The sequence below is a fragment of the Hylobates moloch genome, unplaced genomic scaffold, assembly GCF_009828535.3.
Source record: "Hylobates moloch isolate HMO894 unplaced genomic scaffold, HMol_V3 SCAFFOLD_7, whole genome shotgun sequence".
NCBI lineage: Eukaryota > Metazoa > Chordata > Mammalia > Primates > Hylobatidae > Hylobates > Hylobates moloch.
This window is the reverse complement of record NW_026652282.1, coordinates 92,070,696-92,091,870: the sequence shown is the minus strand read 5'-3', so window position 1 is coordinate 92,091,870 and position 21,175 is coordinate 92,070,696. Positions and strand designations below refer to the sequence as shown.

General features: G+C 37.6%; 1 protein-coding gene across 1 annotated transcript in view; it reads left to right on the top strand.

The window, feature by feature from the left end:
* AMMECR1 (AMMECR nuclear protein 1) overlaps positions 1-21,175 on the top strand; it is a 138,984-nt gene that overhangs the window by 99,107 nt on the left and 18,702 nt on the right. Inside the window, exon 3 of the mRNA XM_032757460.2 lies at positions 17,411-17,525. Within this exon, the coding sequence (XP_032613351.1) occupies positions 17,411-17,525 (115 nt within the window). The remainder of the gene's footprint in view (positions 1-17,410; positions 17,526-21,175) is intronic.

Below are 21,175 nucleotides of genomic sequence, written 5' to 3'. Positions count from 1 at the left end.
AGCGTGATGCCTCCAGCTTTGTTCTTTTGGCTTAGGATTGTCTTGGCAATGCAGGCTCTTTTTTGGTTCCATATGAACTTTAAAGTAGTTTTTTTCCAGTTCTGTGAAGAAAGTCATTGGTAGCTTGATGGGGATGGCATTGAATCTATAAATTACTTTGGGCAGTATGGCCATTTTCACGATATCGATTCTTCCTATCCATGAGCATGGAATATTCTTCCATTTGTTTGTGTCCTCTTTTATTTTGTTGAGCAGTGGTTTGTAATTCTCCTTGAAGAGGTCCTTCACATCCCTTGTAAGTTGGATTCCTAGGTATTTTATTCTCCTTGAAGCAATTGTGAATGGGAGTTCACTCATGATTTGGGTCTCTGTTTGTCTGTTATTAGTATATAGGATTGCTTGTGATTTTTGCACATTGACTTTGTATCCTGAGACTTTGCTGAAGTTGCTTATCAGCTTAAGGAGATTTTGGGCTGAGATAATGGGGTTTTCTAAATATACAACCATGTCATCTGCAAACAGGGACAATTTGACTTCTTCTTTTCCTAATTGAATACCTTTATTTCTTTCTCTTGCCTGATTGCCCTGGCTAGAACTTCCAACACTATGTTGAATAGGAGTGGTGACAGAGGGCATCCTTGTCTTCTGCCAGTTTTCAAAGGAATGCTTCCAGTTTTTGCCCATTCAGTATGATATTGGCCGTGGGTTTGTCATAAATAGCTCTTATTATTTTGAGATACGTTCCATCAATACCTAGTTTATTGAGAGTTTTTAGCATGAAGGGCTGTTGAGTTTTGTCAAAGGCCTTTTCTGCATCTATTGAGATAATCATGTGTTTTTTGTCATTGGTTCTGTTTGTGTAATGGATTACGTTTATTGATTTGCACCTGTTGAACCAGCCTTGCATCCCAGGGATGAAGCCAACTTGGTCATGGTGGATAAGCTTTTTAATGTGCTAATGGATTCGGTTTGCCAGTATTTTATTGAGGATTTTTGCATCAATGTTCATCAAGGATATTGGTCTAAAATTCTCTTTTTTGTTGCGTCTCTGCCAGGCTTTGGTATCAGGATGATGCTGGCCTCATAAGATGAGTTAGGGAGGATTCCCTCTTTTTCTATTCATTAGAATAGTTTCAGAGGGATTGGTTCCAGCTCCTCTTTGTATCTCTGGTAGAATTCGGCTGTGAATCCATCTGGTCCTGGACTTTTTTTGTTTGGTAGGCTATTATTTATTGCCTCAATTTCAGAGCCTGTTATTGGTCTATTCAGACATTCAGCTTCTTCCTGGTTTAGTCTTAGGAGAGTGTATGTGTCCAGGAATTTATCCATTTCTTCTAGATTTTCTAGTTAATTTGCATAGAGGTTTTTATAGTATTCTCTTATGGTAGTTTGTATTTCTGTGGGAGCAGTGGTGATATCCCCTTGATCATGTTTTATTGCATCTATTTGATTCTTCTCTCTCTTCTTGTTAGTCTTGCTAGCGGTCTATCAATTTTGTTGATCTTTTCACAAAACCAGCTCCTGGATTCATTGATTTTCTTGAAGAGTTTTTTTTGTGTCTCTGTCTCTTTCAGTTCTGCTCTGATCTCAGTTATTTCTTGCCTTTTGCTAGCTTTTGAATTGGTTTCCTCTTGCTTCTCTAGTTCTTTCTTTTTTTTTTTTTGGAGATTGAGTCTGGCTCTGTCGCCCAGGCTGGAGTGCAATGGCATGATCTCAGCTCACTGCAAGCTCTGCCTCCTGGGTTCATGCCATTCTCCTGCCTCAGCCTCCCAAGTAGCTGCAACTACAGGCGCCCACCACCATGCCTGGCTAATTTTTTGTATTTTTAGTAGAGATGGGGTTTCACCATGTTAGCCAGGATGGTCTCGATCTCCTGACCTTGTGATCCACCCACTTGGCCTCCCAAAGTGCTGGGATTACAGACGTGAGCCACTGTGCCTGGCTAGTTCTTTTAATTGTGATGTTAGGATGTCGATTTTAGATCTTTCCTGCTTTCTCTTGTGGGCATTTAGTGCTATAAATTTCCCTCTACACACTGCTTTAAATGTGTCCCAGAGATTCTGGTACGTTGTGTCTTTGTTCTCATTGGTTTCAAAGAACGTCTTTATTTCATTTAGTTATTTACCCAGTAGTCATTCAGGAGCAAGTTGTTCAGTTTCCATGTACTTATGTGGTTTTGAGTGAGTTTCTTAATCCTGAGTTCTAGTTTTATTGCACTGTGGTCTGAGAGACAATTTGTTGTGATTTCTGTTCTTTTACATGTGCTGAGGAGTGCTTTACTTCCAAGTATGTGGTCAATTTTAGAATAAGTGTGATGTGGTGCTGAGAAGAATGTATATTCTGTTGATTTGGGGTGGAGAGTTCTGTAGATGTCTCTTAGGTCTGCTTGTTGCAGAGTCAAGTTCAGGTCCTGGGTATCCTTGTTAACCTTCTGTGTCGTTGATCTGTCTAATATTGACAATGGGGTGTTAAAGTCTCCCATTATTATTGTGTGGGAGTCTAAGTTTCTCTGTGGGTCTCTGAGGACTTGGTTTATGAATCTGGGTGCTCCTGTATTGGGTGCATATATATTTAGGATAGTTAGCTCTTCTTGTTGCATTGATCCCTTTACCATTATGTAATGGCCTTCTTTGTGTCTTTTGATCTTTGTTGGTTTAAAATCTGATTTATCAGAGACTAGGATTGCAACCCCTGCTTTTTTTGCTTTCTGTTTGCTTGGTAGATCTTCCTCCATCCCTTTATTTTGAGCCTGTATGTGTCGTTGCACATGAGATGGGTCTCCTGAATACAGCACACTGATGGGTCTTGACTCTCTATCCAACTTGCCAGCCTGTGTCTTTTAATTGGGGTATTTAGCCCATTTACATTTAAGATTAATATTGTTATGTGTGAATTTGATCCTGTCATTATGATGTTTGGTTATTTTGCCTGTTAATTGATGCAGTTTCTTCCTAGCCTCGATGGTCTTTACAATTTGGCATGTTTTTGCAGTGGCTGGTACCAGTTGTTTCTTTCCATGTTTAGTGCTTCCTTCAGGAGCTCTTGTAAGACAGGCCTGCTGGTGACAAAATCTCTCAGCATTTGCTTGTCTGTAAAGGATTTTATTTCTCCTTCACTTATGAAGTTTAGTTTGGCTGGATATGAAATTCTGGGTTGAAAATTCTTTTCTTTAAGAATGTTGAATATTGGCCCCCACTCTCTTCTGTCTTGTAGGGTTTCAGCTGAGAGATCCGCTGTTCCCTTTGTGGGTAACTCAACCTTTCTCTCTGGCTGCCCTTAACACTTTTTCCTTCATTTCAACTTTGGTGAATCTGACAATTATGTGTCTTGGGGTTGCTCTTCTCGAGGAGTGTCTTTGTGGTGTTCTCTGTATTTCCTGAATTTGAATGTTGGCCTGCCTTGCTAGGTTGGGGAAGTTCTCCTGGATAATATCCTGAAGCGTGTTTTCCAACTTGGTTCCATTCTTCCTATCACTTTCAGGTACACTAGTCACACGTAGATTTGGTCTTTTCACATAGTCCCATATTTCTTGGTGGCTTTGTTCGTTTCTTTTACTCTTTTATCTCTAACCTTGTCTTCTCACTTTACTTCATTAATTTGATCTTCCATCACTGATACCCTTTCTTCCACTTGATTGAATTGGCTCTTGAAGCTTGCGCATGTGTCACGAAGTTCTCGTGCCATGGTTTTCAGCTCCATCAGGTCACTTAAGGTCTTCTCTACACTGTTTATTCTAGTTAGCCATTTGTCTAATCTTTTTTCAAGGTTTTTAGCTTCCTTGCAATGAGTTTGAACATCCTCCTTTAGCTCGGAGAAGTTTGTTATTACCGACCTTCTGAAGCCTACTTCTGTCAACTCGTCAAAGTCATTCTCCATCCCACTTTGTTCCGTTGCTGGTGAGGAGCTGTGACCCTTTGGAGGAGAAGAGGTACTCTGATTTTTAGAATTTCCAGCTTTTCTGTTCTGGTTTCTCCCCATCTTTGTGGTTTTATCTATCTTTGGTCTTTGATGTTGGTGACCTATAGATGTGGTTTTGGTGTAGATGACCTTTTTGCTGATGTTGATGCTATTCCTTTCCGTTTGCTAGTTTTCCTTCTAACAGTCAGGTCCCTCAGCTTCAGGTCTGTTGGAGTTTGCTGGAGTTCCACTCCAGACCGTTTGCCTGGGTATCACCAGCGGAGGCTGCAGAACAGCAAATAATGCAGAACAGCAAATATTGCTGCCTTGATACTTCCTCTGGAAGCTTCGTCTCAGAGGGGCAGCTGCATGTATGAGGTGTCTGTCGGACCCTACTGGGAGGTGTCTCCCAGTTAGGCTACACGGGGGTCAAGGACCCACTTGAGGAGGCAGTCTGTCCGTTCTCAGATCTCAAATGCCGTATTGGGAGAACCACTGCTCTCTTCAGAGCTGTCAGACAGGGATGTTTAAGTCTGCAGAAGTTGTCTGCTGCCTTTTCTTCAGCTATGCCCTGCCCACAGAGGTGGAGTCTAGAGGCAGTAGGCCTTGTTGAGCTGAGGTGGGCTCCGCCCAGTTTGAGCTTCCTGGCTGCTTTGTTTACCTACTCAAGCCTCAGCAATGGCGGGTGCCCCTCCCCCAGCCAGGCTGCCATCTCGCAGATGCATCTCAGACTGCTGCGCTAGCAGTGAGCAAGGCTCTGTGGGCGTGGGAGCCGCTGAGCCAGGCACGGGAGAGAATCACCTTGTCTGCTGGTTGCTAAGACCTTGGGAAAAGTATAGTATTTGGGTGGGGAGTGTCCTGCTTTTCCAGGTAGTCTATCACAGCTTCCCTTGGCTAGGAAAGGGAAATCCCCCAACACCTTGCACTTCCCGGGTGAGTCAACACCCCGCCCTGCTTCAGCTCGCCCTCTGTGGGTTGTACCCACTGTCCAAGCAGTGCCAATGAGATGAACCAGGTACCTCAGTTGGAAATGCAGAAATCACCCATCTTCTGCATTGATCATGCTGGGAACTGCAGACTGGAGCTGTTCCTGTTTGGCCATCTTGGCAACTCCCATTGCCATTTTTTCATCCTCAAATGAAGCTATTTCCTTTCTGTATCTATTGTGGTGTTCCTAATATGTACCATAGTACAGAATCAGCAATTGCCATTATTTCAGCAGCATATTTTGAAGCTTTTCCAACATATTTTATTACCCCATGTGCTTATCTCATGGAAACAAAAGTGAAGTAGGACCTTTTCAATGGGAGAATTAAATAACTTTTAAGGGTAATAGAATGGAAAACTATATAAGTAAAATTTTTCTTTGAAAACTAGGTTCTTAAGATATGACCAGACAAGAGATGAAGAGTTAAAATGTCCTTTTCTGTTTTATCAGGCTAATTTTAAACATGTTTGTTGAAAGGAATAAAGTAAAACCTGTTCCAAGTTGAGATTGGAAAGTAGGTTTGCTTAAAGTATGAGACTTTAGCAATACATCAAGAATCACATATTTGACCTGAACTGAATTTACCCATGTCATTGTGCTATTTACTTGAAAACGAATGTTGAGATTATCTTGCCCTGAACAATTTTGTAGTTACACACGCACAACCAGAATATACAGTTGCTTTTATGATAGGGACAGATTCTCTATTTAAGAGTTTGATAAAAGAGAACCAAATACTCTATTTTAAAAATGTATAGTCTTTCCCTTGAATAATCCTTTGTGTAGCTCAGCAGCTAAGTAGAAATGATGGGACAGAATGGATGAACTGCGAGGTGAGACCAGCCCCTACTAGGAGTATATAAGCAAGATGAGGAGGGAGTGGAGTGGATAAGCAACGCAGAGGAAGACAATAGTTAAGACTGCATTCTCCACACACACATAGTGTTGGTGCTCCGCTGCTCCCCCACCCTTATCTGCTTAATTTCTAAGTTCTGCTTGGCTTCAGCATGCTGACACGTGCCAGGTGCCTGTCAGTGCTGAGTTATGTTGGGCAGCTCACTGTTTTACTGTTTTAGCTATTCCCTGGTGCCCTAGGCATCATTCTCCTCTTTGCATCTTGAACATCTGCTCTGGAGTGTTATTGGATTATGTGAAAGAATGATGGAAAGATCAGTGAATTGGGGAAGTCAGGAGATGTCACTGATTTCTAAGTAGTTTTGTGACTTTGGGCATGCAGCTTTTTGTTCTTAGTTATCCCCAAAATCAAATGAAGGATGTAGATTAGATGATCTCTAAGCACTTCTAGCTGATGTTTGGTTGACCCCATGACTTTAGGGGGCCTTGTTCTTGGAAGACACCTATTATGATTTCTAATATAATGTAGTATTAGCTTTGTCTATTTCATGGGGCTGTTTTGAGTTTCAGCTAGGATAAAAGATGTGAAGATGCTTTGGAAAATATTAAGAATCATATAAAACAAAAATGATATGAGTAGTTTAAAGGATTCTTTCCTCCAAAGATACCATATAGTGATAAAAATTAAAGTAATTCCATTTAAATGAATGTGAGGCCAATTACAGAGGCCATAAAAACAGACATGCAGTTATACTTACCATAGAGAAATATGCCATTTAAAAGCACACAGATCAAGGAATGATTCAATAAACATTGATTGATTGGTTAGGCAGCTAGGCTGTGGGGATGAGGTACTCTACTTTTCTTCCTGATCCCACTTGTGCTTGTCAAGTTTGAAAGCAACAGGCAGTGGATCATGTTCTTTTCTCTGTCACTATCACCCATCCACTCCCGGAAAGTTGGAATAGAACATTAAAACCTGTACAGAAGGGAATGGGTCATCTTGACCCAATAGCAGAGTATGAGAACATGAGGCCGCCTTGCATACTGGCTTGTCAGACTTGGCCTCGCCAGCACTAGGTAGCAGTGAAGGCAGCTGCCGTATGCATTTGTCTTTGTGGTCCTCTTCTCTTCCTCCACCCCCATTCTGTTCTTTCATGTCCTTCTTGTGACCTTTTACTATTCTTTCTTCCTTACCTTACTAGAGTAGAAAAGAGGAGCGCATACAAAGGGTGGGGAAAAGGAAGAAGAGAAAGGAAAATAAAGATTAAAAACTTTACAATGAGGTAGTGGGGAAGGTTGGGCTCCTCTCTTTCTCTTTCTCTTTCTCCTTCTCAGTATGACAGACTTGATAATTTTACTTTGTACCTCATCTTTAAGTTTGACTTCATTCTTTTCTTTAGTTACCTTTAGTCCCCGATCAGTGACATATGCAGAAAATTATAAACAGGCTGCATGATAGAAACCAGTATCCTGCCTCTCAGCAGACTTGTATCATCTAGGACTGGCAATAGTTTTAGAAAGGACAACTGAACCAGACTAACATGACACATAAGTTAGAGTGACAACACATGTTTTGCAGTTTATAGAGTTCAATTAATAGATGTGATTGCCATAGAAAGTGGGAAGGAAAAGAATTGCATGACTTGTGTACTGAGTATGAGAGAGCTTATTCATACAGGTTGGGAAAGCAAAATTAAAAAATCAGAAACAGGCCCACCAGCCTAGATATGTCCAAAACTAGTACTTTGGTAACCTATTATGACTTCCAGCAGATTAAGTTTCAAGCTGTGGAAAGGGCTTCAGAATAAGGGAAGGCTTAGCATCCCACTAATAAGGCTTATTAAGTTTAGATAAAACAGATGTTTTTCGATCGTAGCAGCTCTGAGTCACCAAGATCAAAATGGAGAAAGAAGAGAACAAAAACAAGCTAACACTTTCATTAAAAAGGTACTATTTTTCTTAGGCATTTTCAGAACCTGCTCACATTTATACTTAATACTTTCAGTTAAATCCTGTGAATGGAAGCATTAATTGGGGAAAAATTCCTTAATACTGATTAAATGTGTATACATTTATGTTGATTTGCTGACATTCTGACAGTGGTACTATGAAAAGAGAATGGGATTTAGAGGCAGGCGGTCCTAACTTCATATGTCAGCTCTCTTACCTGTTTTTGTTTGTTTGTTTTCGTTTTTGTTTTGAGATGGAGTCTCACTTTGTCGCCTGGGCTGGAGTGCAGTGGCACAATCTCAACTCACTGCAACCTCCACCTCCTGGGTTCAAGTGATTCTCCTACCTCAGCCTCCTGAGTAGCTGGGATTACAGGCGTCCACCACCATGCCTGGCTAATTTTTTTTGTATTTTTAGTAGAGACGGGGTTTCACCATGTTGGTCAGGCTGGTCTTGAACTCCTGACCTCGTGATCCACCTGCCTCGGCCTCCCAAAGTGCTGGGATTACAGGCGTGAGCCACTGCTCCTGGCCAGCTCTCTTACCTGTTTTTAGAACCATTGGCAAGTTACTTAATCTCACTGATCATCACTGAACCTCAGCTTCTTCCTCTACAAAATGGAGTTGTTTTGAGGACTAAACAAGATAATGCATGTATAGTACCTTACTCACAGTAGGTACTTAGCAGGTATTGGCTCTTTGAGATTTTAAGCTGCTTTTGCTCGTAGTGCCATGTCTAAATATCTTAGGACCAGTCTTCTAGAGCTTGATTAGGAGCTCTAGGCCATCCAAAGAGGGATGCACCTGAAAGATCCATTGTGGGGTGAGATAAAAATATTAGAAATTCTATTTATGATCATTTTAGATAAAATATAAGAAAGTATTTAAACTCTACTACTGTTTAACATGTGGATTGACCCTGATGCTCTCCTTTGGTCCATTTTGGATAGTCACTATCATATACTCTAAATGAGGGATCCTGAGAAAAGTGTGAGATTTCTTGATTTGCTGAGAGTTCATAGTGGCATGCACATTCTTTTGCTCACTTTAGGCATATTGTAACATATTTCAGTTTACATGTACCTAGTTAAGTAGATTTCTAGTTCTTAGTACAGGTTGAGCATCCCAAATCCAGAAATCTGAATTGCTCCAAAATCCAAAACTTTTGAGTACCAACATAACGCTTAAAGGAAATACTTCAGATCTCAGAATTTTGGATTTGGGATGTTCAACCGGTATAATGCAGATATTCCCAAATCACAAAAAAAATCCCAAGTTTGAAACACTTCTAGACTCCAGCATTTTGAATAAGGGATATTCCAGCCTATATAATCTTCATCCTGTGGTTTCTTTACAGGAATCTTCTTAAGCTGTTTGACTGTTGTGTGTAGCTCAGTTAAAGCTAGATAAACTAACCCACGCATAATGGACAAGTGGCTTAGGAAGATTCCTGCAAGGAAAAAAATGGGTTGATGATAATAGTAATAATGCAAGGGCAAGAAAATGGTGAACTAGCTGACACTTCTATGAGTTTCCTCTTAATTTAGCCAAGTCATGAAGTGAAAACAAAAATAATCGAATCAGATCTGACAAGATGTCAGCCCCAAAACAAGAAAGAAAGGATCAAGAACATTATTTAATTTATACTCACTGTCTTTAATAACGAAGCCTACTCTAAGTATCATGCTTTGATATATTAGCCTGTGATAGTAGTACAAGTATATACTTTATAAATATACATATGGAGGATGTGTGCTCAAACTTTTTTTAGTGATAAGGATACTCAATCAAAACTGTTTGGATCCTGGTGATGACAGACGACGTTGTCAGCCAATCCCCATGTGGTAGTGAGGACATGTCCTGCAGTTCTGAAGGGATTCTATGGATTTTTTTTAATTTAAAAAATGAAAAACTAATTTAAAAAAAAACAGCTTGGAGACTGCTATTTTAAATGAGGAAAGCAGTTGCTGCCTATGGAGTCTCTCATCTCTCATTCTATATCTGCTGCTTAGAAATTATTTTTCTTGTTTTTGTTTTTTGTTTTTTACCTAAGGATTTTGCTATAGTATGAATAGTAGGATAGAGAGTAATATATCTAAATCCATCAAACATGGTTTAGGGAACTTTATTTCTTGATAAACATTTCTTCTACAGAAGTAAAAGAACAATTCCTGCCCAAAAGATTTAAAAACTGTAGTTCAAGAAAACTAAGAAAATGTTTCAAAGCAGCATATGAATCCCTGCCTGCAGGATAATGGAAACTCTTTGATGAAGATGTACCTTACCTGATGTAGATTTGTTTCTGAAAAAAATATATATATTTTTTTATTTCTGTAAAACTCCCTGTAACTCTGAGTCAGTTGGTAACCAGTAAACCAGTAGCAAATTGTAAAACAGACCTTTTCAAAAAGAGTGCTAACCTGCTCTGATTATTCCTCTCAGCAGTCCTATAGCATGATTTTAACACGTACTTTATACATATCCATATATTATTTAGTAATCTATTCTTATATTCTCCGTGGCTCTTTGCATAATAAAAAGCATATAGCGCGTGTTTAATACTTATTTTGAAAATGAAATGAAAACACCAGAACCTGGAAAGGTAGCCATTGTCCCCCAAGATGGCCACATTTAATTCCTAGAGAAGATAACTTGTTTAGTTCTTCCCATAGCACAGCTTAGTCCTGTGGCTCCCTTTCTTTCACCAGAGCCATAATATGGGGCAGCCCTGTGGACAGACAGATGATCAATCAGAGTTCTTTGACAGCTACTACTTATTGAGTAGGTTAGTAAAGGCACTTGTGCAGTTATTATTTTATTTGTTACAGTTGCTCCATTAGGTGGGTACTGTTATGATCTCCATTTCATAAATGAGGAAATGAAGGCTGGCATAGATTAAGAGACTTGCCTAAATGTCACACAACTAATGTATAGTGGAGCCAGGATCCAAATGCAAGTATATCTGACTCCAGAACCCAAGCTGTTGGCCATTCTAATATGTTATGTTCTAGAGAACTGTGAAATAGTGCTCATTAATTAACGATTACTTCAATTTTGCATTTTAGGAGCTATATTTATTGGCATAAGTCACAGAGAACTGTTGTTATACCTTGGAGACACACTTTTGATGGATCTGGGGAAGTAATACTAATTTGGGATTGTAGACCAGGTTTCTAAATTCCAATTCAGTTCAAGAGGTGGTTCATTCAGTTTTGTAGTATATCCTAACCTAAGAGAATACACGGATGAGATCCCTGGAAATTTTGCCAGTCTGTGTGTTACACAGTCTCTTGAAGGTAGAGACAATCTCATATCTTCACATTTCCAAGCTTATAATTGTCAGTGGTCATATCGTAATCTTTTCCAAACCCACACATTTTTTTCTTGCCAAGGCCTTGAGAGCACTGTTGTTATGGTGTACAGTAACAAATGACCCAGTTATATTGAGTTTTAAAGATTAACCAGAGTCATAAAGAGAAAATTAAATTATATTCACTTTACTTTGGCAGATTTTCATCAGAAAAACATAATTTAAACAAAAATAGTTTCTAGTAGTTCATTTCTAAAAACAAGATAGAGTAAATCTAGAAACTCTGCAGAGAAAGCATTATGTAGACATTTTGTAGAGGGAAATAAGAAATACTTTCTGTATATACAAACATTTAGCCATCTGTTTCTTTATGTATCTTTTATTTTCCAGTTTTAGCTCTGCTGCACTAAATCAAATTCAGACCTAATTCTCTTAATTTAGAGGGGAGGAATTTGTGGCATAGGAGGCAGATTCTGATGATACTTGCTGGTCCTCACAGCTGGCAGCTCACAGGGAATTTTCCCTTCCTGGTGGGCAGCTATGGCTATCTCATAGAGAGTAGAGGCTTTTTAAGAATTCAAGATCAGAGCATTTCAGGAACTTTAATCAGAGGGCAGTAAGTGATAACCCTCTAAAGCCTAAGTGAATCTCATAGGATAGGAGCCCGATAATATATATCAAAACCTACTGAACCTGTTGTCCTTTATCTCCCTCTCCCCTCTTACTTTTCCATTCTCCCTTTCTTGCTTTCTCCATGTTTCTTTCCATGTGTCTCTATTTGAGCCCTTTCTAAGTGTCCCCCTTTTTTGTACTTTCTTTGCCTCCTACTTCTTTTTTTAGCTTCTTGCTTTCTCTTCCTTTCTCTTTTTACATATTCCTTTTTCCTTTTTCTTTCTCTCCTATCTTCTCTTCCTTTTGTTCCATCCCTTAGTTCTTTCCTCTGTTCCCCATGAATTACCCATCATATCATATTAAGCATATATATTAAAATTAATAAATGTTAATGGCCATTGAGCAGCAAGAAGGTTTTATTTATTACTGTAAAAGAAAAACCATGTCCCAATTAAGTAACACTGTACATATAGCTTACGATTGAAACTTTTCTTTTGAGTAACAGCCCTCACCAAAATAAAGCACCTTTCCTCCTTCCTTAACCATAATTGTGTCTTTTGTTCTTCCTCTCTACCCTTAGGTTTGATGAATAGGCACATTTTTACATTTTGTTTTGTGTCCATTACTTCTTGAATTTTAGAAAGCTAAAATTGCTACTTAGTGAGAAAGAGAGGTAGATAATTTTTCAGATGTGGGTTTAGGATTCTAGTATTCTGAGTTTCTGGGGTTCAAACATGCCACGTATGCATTGTATTCCAGAAGCTCTAGCAGGGAATGACAGAATATGGAATTTCCTGGTGGTTGAAACCCCTCATGAAAAAACTGCTTTTAGTTTTAGACTAATACATAGTTGAATTGCTTCTCTTTGCCTGTCCAAACAGGGATTTTTAATTTGGGTTTTAATTACTTCCTTGTCCTGAATAATGGTTATATGTAATATGAAGCCCCTCTCAGTTTGATAACTTTCCAGCAGTTAACCGATTAAGGTCAACAATATTTTAGAAAGTGAATGAACAAGTGAGCGAATGACTGGACAGAGTCCCTTAAATTATTTCTGTTACATGCTCTATCGTTTACGATGAGCCTTGTAATATCTAAGGTTTTGCCTCTTTTCAGCGACTTTTTTTTCTTTTTAGCATAGTTTCCAGGCACTGTCACAAACTCTTTGGTTTTTTCATAGCTAAACTCTTAATGTCTTTTCTTAAAATGTTCATTTTTATTAAAGTACTATATAACATTATATATTAACTTTGACAAATGTTAATATTCCTCCTCAATTAGGTGAGGTGTATTCTTGAGAAGGTGCCAATTTGAATTGAATATATTTGAACTTGATATGTGAACTAAACTGTCATTGTTTAAAGCTTACCCATCCATCGTATGGGTGATGGAGCAGCTGACTGGTTTTTTTTTTGTTTTTTTTTTGAGATGGAGTCTCGCTCTGTCGCCCAGGCTGGAGTGCAGTGGCGCGATCTCGGCTCACTGCAAGCTCCGCCTCCCGGGTTCACGCCATTCTCCTGCCTCAGCCTCTCCGAGTAGCTGGGACTACAGGCGCCCGCCACCACGCCCGGCTAATTTTTTGTATTTTTAGTAGAGACGGGGTTTCACCGTGGTCTCGATCTCCTGACCTCGTGATCCGCCCGCCTCGGCCTCCCAAAGTGCTGGGATTACAAGCGTGAGCCACCGCGCCCGGCTCTGACTGGTTTTATATGTAAATGTTTTGTTTTGTTTTTCTAGCAATATTTAAACATTAGAAAATGATTTCCTATTCTAACAAAGAAATTCATATGAATTTACTTACAGGACCCCCTTGTCAGTTCCTTAGACTGCCTAGAATTTAAATTGGCAGATACTACTTTGGTATAAAATGCTTTCTATGGACAGTATTAATATTTTAAAATCTGTTTTAGTCCTGCAGATTTCCAGTAGACAGGAAGTCTAGCTCTGTTTACCCTTTGGCTACTAATGAGTGCTACTGAATGATTATTTATCATCTTTAGGTAGAGGTACCACAGGTATGAGATCAGAATTGCCAAGTAAGGCAAGCATTTAATTTTAAAATTTGAAAACAAATCCATGCAAAGGCGACAACTAAAGTATAGATACTCGAAAGAATTTTGGACTTGAGTCAGAAAATCTCGGTTGTATCCCTACCCTTATCGTTAACTTAGCTGAGTCACCTTGAGTAAGTCACTGCCCAACTCCAGATTACAGTATTCTCTCTAAAAGCACAATTTCAACATTGCATTTTCTAAAGAGAGCTTGGTTAAGGAAAGCTTGGTTGAGGAAAGCTGAATCTTGTTGTTTATCAGCTGTCCACACCAGCCTGGCAGCTCTGAGGTCAGTTTCCAGCTGGATTTTCATCTTTTTGTAATCCCTTAAATCCTTGCCAGGCTTCCATTGCTACTTCATTTCCCTAGAAATTTACATTTAGAGACATTGAGGACTTCCTACCTTTGTAATTTTTCTGTGTTCATGAACTTAATGAAAAATTACTTAGAGCTGGCTAAAAAATGCAAGAATCAAAAGTCTTGTTTAAATGTCTCTGTAAAATCAGACTATTCCCATCATGACTAACAACCTTTACTGTTTCAGAGCTTTGAAATCAGTATGTTTGAATCTTGACGTGGTGAGGCACCATTGTCATTTTATCCCATTCATTGTTCTAGCATTTTCCTACTAACTCCTTGTTCTAAACATTCTTTTTTTTTAAGCCTAGAATGAGTGAACAGCAAGGCTCCATGTCATGAGAAAAGCATTATAGCCTGATCCTCACTTACGTTTTAGGTATTTGAAAATTTCATTGATTTCAAATAGTTTGAATTGCATTGAGCTAAAACTTATCTTTTATTGGTCTGCTAGGAAATGAACTAAACAAAATGATAACTTGCTTCAAAGTATTGAGAAATTAACTGTATAGCGACTTCAACATGTGTATTTTTAAAATGAAAAAGCTAGAGCTAGGTACAAAATGTGCTTCATTAAAGGAGGTCTAGCACTATATTCAAAAGGTCAAACAACAACAAATATTGGTGTGGATGTGGAGAAAATGGAACCCATACATTGCTGCTGGGAAAGTAGAATCGTGCAGCCATTGTGAGAAATAGTTCGTTGGTTCCTCAACGAACTATTTCGTTGAATTACCTTTATGATCCAGGTAGAATTACCTTTATGATCCAGCAGTTCCACTCCTAGCTATCTACCCAAGAGAAATGAAAACATACATCCACATTAAAACTTATACATCAATTCCCTAGCAGCATTATTTATAATAGCCAAAAAGTGGGAACAGCCCAAATGTCCATCAACCCATGAATAGGTAACAAACTTTGGTGTATCCATACAATGAAATATTATTAGGCAGTGAAAAGAATGAAGTACTGATACATGCTACAACATGGATGAAATCTCAAAAATATGCTAAGTGAAAGAAGCCAGACGCTAAAGGCAATATATTGTATGATTTCGTTTATACAGAATGTCCAGAATAGGCAAATCCATAGAAACAAAGTAGATTAATGGTTTCCAGGAGCTGGGAGTGGTGCCAATATGCAGTGACTGCTATTGGGTACGTGGTTTCTTTTAAGGATGATGAAAATGTTCTAATATTGTGTAATGGTGATAGTTGCACAACTGTGAATATACTAAAAGCCATTGAATTATATACTTTAAAAGGGTGAATTTTGTGGTATGTGAATTATATCTCAATAAAAGTGTTATGGATTAAAAACATTAGTGACTATATTACTATAACTATTTGAAATTATAAAAGTACATTTAAGTTACATTTTACGCCAGGACTAGGGGCGGGGGGAATGGGGAGTTAGTATTTAATGGGTACAGAGTTTCAGTTTGGAAAGATGAAAAAGTTCTGGAGATGGAAGATAGTGATAGATACCCTACAAATATATTTAATTTTACAGAACTGTATACTTAACAATGGCTAAAATAGTAATTTTATGTTATGTATATTTTACCACAGTAAAAAAAATCCATAACCCCCTAAAATTATATTTTATATTATTCTAATGAATAATGTGTCTTTTACTCTCTTTTTCTTCTTTTAACAGTAAAACTGAAAATGTGATTGGCCTTTTGTTTTTTGTGCATGTAATTCTTCTGGTCTGTGTTTTAGAACTTCTTTCCTGTGTGGCGTTGCGGGGTGCGGGTGGTTACACACACACGTCTTTATCTTGGCTTTAAATGAGAACTTGGAAGTATTTTTTAAAACTTTTATTTGTTAGTAGGAAAATAAAAGAAGCCAAACCATAGGCAATTTACGTCATTAAATTATAAAATAGTGAAATGCTGTTCTCAGAGTATGAATTATCACAGATTTCCTGATTTTCTTGGTTAATCTTGGCTTCTTGCATGGGAAAAACATATATACTTTTATACATATGTAACATCTCTATATCTTCCTATAAGCATTTTCCTTTGTATAGCAGGATAAAATGAGCACCAAAATGTGGTGCAAATATAAAAACGCAGTGAATGAGCTTCAAAATGCAAACAAAGGGATGGGAAAATGAAAAAAAGAAAATTCAGCAGTGAGAAAGTCACTGAAAAAGGAATTAAATTCTTTCCAAGTCTATGGAACTATGTTATGACCCAAGCAGTTTGTAGAGTCTGAGTTTGTAACCTCTGAGGATTAATCCATGAAAATATTTCTAAACCTGGCTACTATCTAGGACATTTGAAGATGGATGTTATGAATACCAGTAGTGCCATTAATATAGTAGGCAATCAGAGGTATGTTTGTTTTTCTTGATCAGGAAGTGGTTTCTTTTAAAAGTACAAGGAACACACACTGTGTGTGTGTGTGTGTGTGTGTGTGTGTGTGTATTTTCTATTCCGTTGCAGGAAGAATTATGGTTTTTCCACATTTTACAGTGGAGTTTTCTAGAGTTTGGCACTATGATATACTACACTTGATTACAGGATCCAATCAGAGTTGATGTACTCAGAAATTCATTGACGTGATTAATGGTCTCCTAATCATACTTTTATTTCCTAGATTGGCCCTATTTCCTGTAGTTTCACAATTTTTGAGTCATATGTTAAATTATCCTTTATAGGGGGCCTGAAATTCTTATGAGTATTTTTAGTCTATAATTTGCATGATTATTTCCATTTTCTTTGCTTTCTTTTTTAATTGAAGAAAAATGTCGATCTTCGATCTTCCTTTGAATTCTTTGAGTGCTGTTTTATGGTGACTGGCCTTCCTAGTATAATCTTTTTTAAAACAATATTGTGTATATGTGTATGTGTATACATATATATGTATACACACACATACACACATGTGTATATGTGTATGTGTATACATATATATGTATACACATACACATACACACATGTGTATACATACACATATATACACACACACATATATATATATAATTTTACTGCCACCAGCACTAGATCCAGAAATCTTCCTACAAGTTTCCACTAGTCTAGTTTTTATTCTTCTCAAAAGCAAAATAAAACATTCTTAGATTCTACAAGTAGCAGGGAAAGACATCAGGAAATGGCTGTACAGGAAATGTAATTGATGATTCACTCTTTACAATTGAAGTGGTCATAAGATTGGCTAGCAAACACAATCTATTAAATGAAAAAAAAAGGTGACTTCTAAAATCTTTGGGGAATTTGAATACATTTGAAGCTTGTTGGTACCTTTGACATCTTACTGATTCTTTTTGAAACTCTTACCTTTTTCAAACAATTGTTGCATTTGAAATTGGGAACTTTCATATCCAGTGATTGCTTTAATATTTGCTTTGTTTTTAACAGTGCCCTTAAAGATAGCCGTTTTCCCCCAATGACAAGGGATGAGCTGCCACGGCTTTTCTGCTCAGTGTCTCTGCTCACTAACTTTGAAGATGTCTGTGATTATTTGGACTGGGAGGTAAGATTATAGAAAAATTTTTAAAGAAAAATGAAGGTAACTCTTGAGGAGATGTTAAAAATTAGGCCCAGAAAATAACTCTCTCAGCCCATTCTCTATTGTAATGGAGGTCGAGAGTAATATGGATGAATAAACCTCACAACTGAACGAGATATAAGTAAATGAGCTTTTTAAAGGACAAAGTGCCACGTGTTGTTATAATCCCCAAACTGAATTTGGTTTTCATTTTTATCCTACTACCTCACCAAAGCACCTCATAAAAGCTGTTAATAAGTAATAAGAAGGACTGACTGGAATTTATTTCTCCTCTTATTTTCATTCTGGTGCACTCTGGTATAACCGCCACTAAATAACTAGTTGGTCAGAGGATACATCTCAGAAACAAGAAGAAATAGTTAGGATAATACACCATTTGGGGGAATCAGCTTGTGATAATAACAAGGTATTGATTAACTAGAGTTAAATAATGTGAATTCATTCTTGGCTACCTTAGTTTATACACTTAAACACTCTAACAAATAATACTAAGGTTATTTCTAGGGTATCTCTGTGCATTGCTATTATTAGAGTAGCTTATATTGATCATATTTTTATTCTTCTTTAGTACGTGGGGTTGGCTAACATCGTTAGTGAAGTTCAAAGGTTCTCACCATGATTTGCTTTGGTGGCTGGGAGGAGATGTTGAGTGTAGGTCTATTGGGTCTATGAAATTTTACACACAAGCATGTCCATATTACTGAATGCCTGTTGTATTCCAGGCAATGTGCTCCATGTATAAAAGTGGTAAGATTTGTTCCCACCATGAGGCATCTCATAATTTAGTGGCAAGTAAATGTGTATAGAAAGTATGAAGAAATAAGTGCTATGAGAATAAAACAATGGGAACTCAGTGATAAACATAACATTCTCTCTCACACATATACTCATAAATGGCATTATTGTATCCTTATGACAGATTCTAATTCTTCTGCTGTTTTAGAAGGACCATCCCCCATAGTAACTGAACTATTCTGCCTTGGGGACAGATCACTGTCTTCACAGTTTATTAGACTTGAATTTAATTTTGGCTTTGCCCTGATTCCTTGTGAGACTTCGAACAATTTACTCCACTGCAATTCAGTTTTCCAATATACAGAATAAGACATTTATAAGGTTCTTCATTTGAAAAACAATCTCTATGATATAAATTATTGTTGTTATGCCAGAGCTATTTAAAAAGTTTTCGGGGGTGGGGTGAAAAAAAAAACTTTTCTACAGAGAGTACGATGCAAGAGTCCCCTCTGGGTTTTGTGATAAGATTTTCTAGAGCATTATCAGAATATGAACACATCTTAGGATTTTTGCAAAGGAAGAAATAAATTTATACTGTTGTTCCTACCAAAGTTAGAATGTGGAAAACCTTTTGTGAACTTGAAATTTCTAATTTATTATTTTCTATAAGTTTGTTGTTCTTACTTGATTTTTCATAAAGAGAAGTCTACAAATATTATGGAAATATTCCTTAGTACTTTATTTTTAAACAGTCCCAAATCATGTTCCCTACTTATTAACATATATTATAGTCTGGGTGGTTCTTTTACTGTTTTAAGGCTGCTGTTTCCTCTTCCGCAGCCAGATTTACTTTTGCTTTCTGGATTGCAGGGTGTTGTGTATGTAGTAGTGCGGGTGGGAGTGATTATATGGGAAAAGCCTGAGATCCAAGGGGGATGACCAAGCTACAAGAACACTTCTACTGTTGCAGCTACTGAGTTGGAAGTACAGTTCTGGCATGTGTGTTTCTGTGTGTATGCATGTGTATGTGTCACAAACATGAACATACTAGTATTACATAAATGTGTGTGCATGTGTTTTGGGGGAAGGAAAAAGGGGAGAATCCAACAGCTGTTACATAGTCATGGTTAAGCACCGAGTACATCATCATCATCTTTCACCCAGTTAAAGCACTGTCTACAGCTAAAATTAACCTTGATATTATTGGACTATTATGTCCAAAAGATACATCAGCTTTCTGTTTGTTAGGAGAGTGGGATGTAAAGCCCTTAAGAAGTAGTACTGTGTACTCTACTATATACTCTTTCAAGGCATATTTATCCTCTTTGGTAACCATCTGCCAGCCTCAATTTCCAGAAGATTCTATATTGTTCCTACGGGGTATTGTGTATTTAATATATTTTAGGGAGCTTAAATATTAATTTCTATTAAGTATTAGTTCCCTGTTGAGGCAAAAAATACACTTTTTTTTTTTTTTGAGACAGAGTCTTGCTCTGTCGCCCAGGCTGGAGTGCAGTGGCGTGATCTCGGTACACTGCAAGCTCCGCCTCCTGGGTTCACACCATTCTCCTGCCTCAGCCTCCTGAGTAGCTGGGACTACAGGCGCCCACCACCATGACTGGCTAATTTTTTGTATTTTTAGTAGAGACAGGGTTTCACCGTGTTAGCCAGGATGGTCTCGATCTCCTGACCTCGTGATCCACCCACCTCGGCCTCCCAAAGTGCTGGGATTACAGGCGTGAGCCACCGTGCCCGGCCCACATTTTTTTTTTTTTTTACTTTTAATATACAAGTATTTGAAAGTGAATTAGTTACTGTTAGAATGGCAATGCTAAGAGGAAAAGCCCATCCTTTTCAGTTAGTTCATCATTGTTTCAGGTATTTGGCAGAAGAGAAATTTGTGTACAAAGAGTAAGGGTGGAAATTATATTTTTAAGTACAAGAATGTGATTTGGTCTTAAAAAAATATGTACCTTACTCAGTGATTGAAAATGGAGTAATAGGATTGTGGGAATGATATTCTAAGGGTTATCCTTAATGATTCTGAAAAAGCATTACTAAACACAGAATGCCAAAATAGAATTAAAGGCATTAAAAAATTATATGTTGACACAATTTCACTTCTAGGTATATACCCGAAAGAATTGAAGTGTTGAAACAAAAACTTGTACATGAATGTTCATAACAGCGCTGTTCACAATAGCCAGAAGGTGGAAACATCCCAAATGTTTATCAACAGATGAATGGATAAATAGAATATGTTATATTCATACAATTGAACATTACTCAGCCATAAAAAGAAGTGAAGTATATGCTACAACATGAATGAACCATGAACACATTATGCTAAGTGAAAGAAGTGAAACACAGAAATCCACATTCTGTATGATTCCATTTATGTGAGATATCCAGAATGAGCAAATCCATAGAGATAGAAAGCAGATTAATAATTGCTAGGGGCTAGGGGGAGGGGTAAATGGGAAGGGACTACTTAATGGTACAGGGTTGCCATTTGGAGTGGTGAGAAAATTCTGGAACCAGATAGTGGTGGTGGTTGTACAACATTGTGAATGTATTTAATACCACTGAATTGTACACTTTAAAATTGTTAAAATGGCAAATTTTATGTGTATTTTACTACAATAAAAATGGAAAGTAAACTTTATACATATATTCTGTTCATAATAGCAATTTTAATTTATCAAAGAAGAAAATTTTTTAAATTAAAAACGTATAATGAGAAATGTGAGTCATTTATAATTACACCATTCTGAGAAAAACTACTGTTAACATTTTGGAATATTTCTTTCCATTATCTTTTATATATTATACTAAGACACTTTAAAATTTTTTTTCCATTCTTTATCTGTCTTTGTATC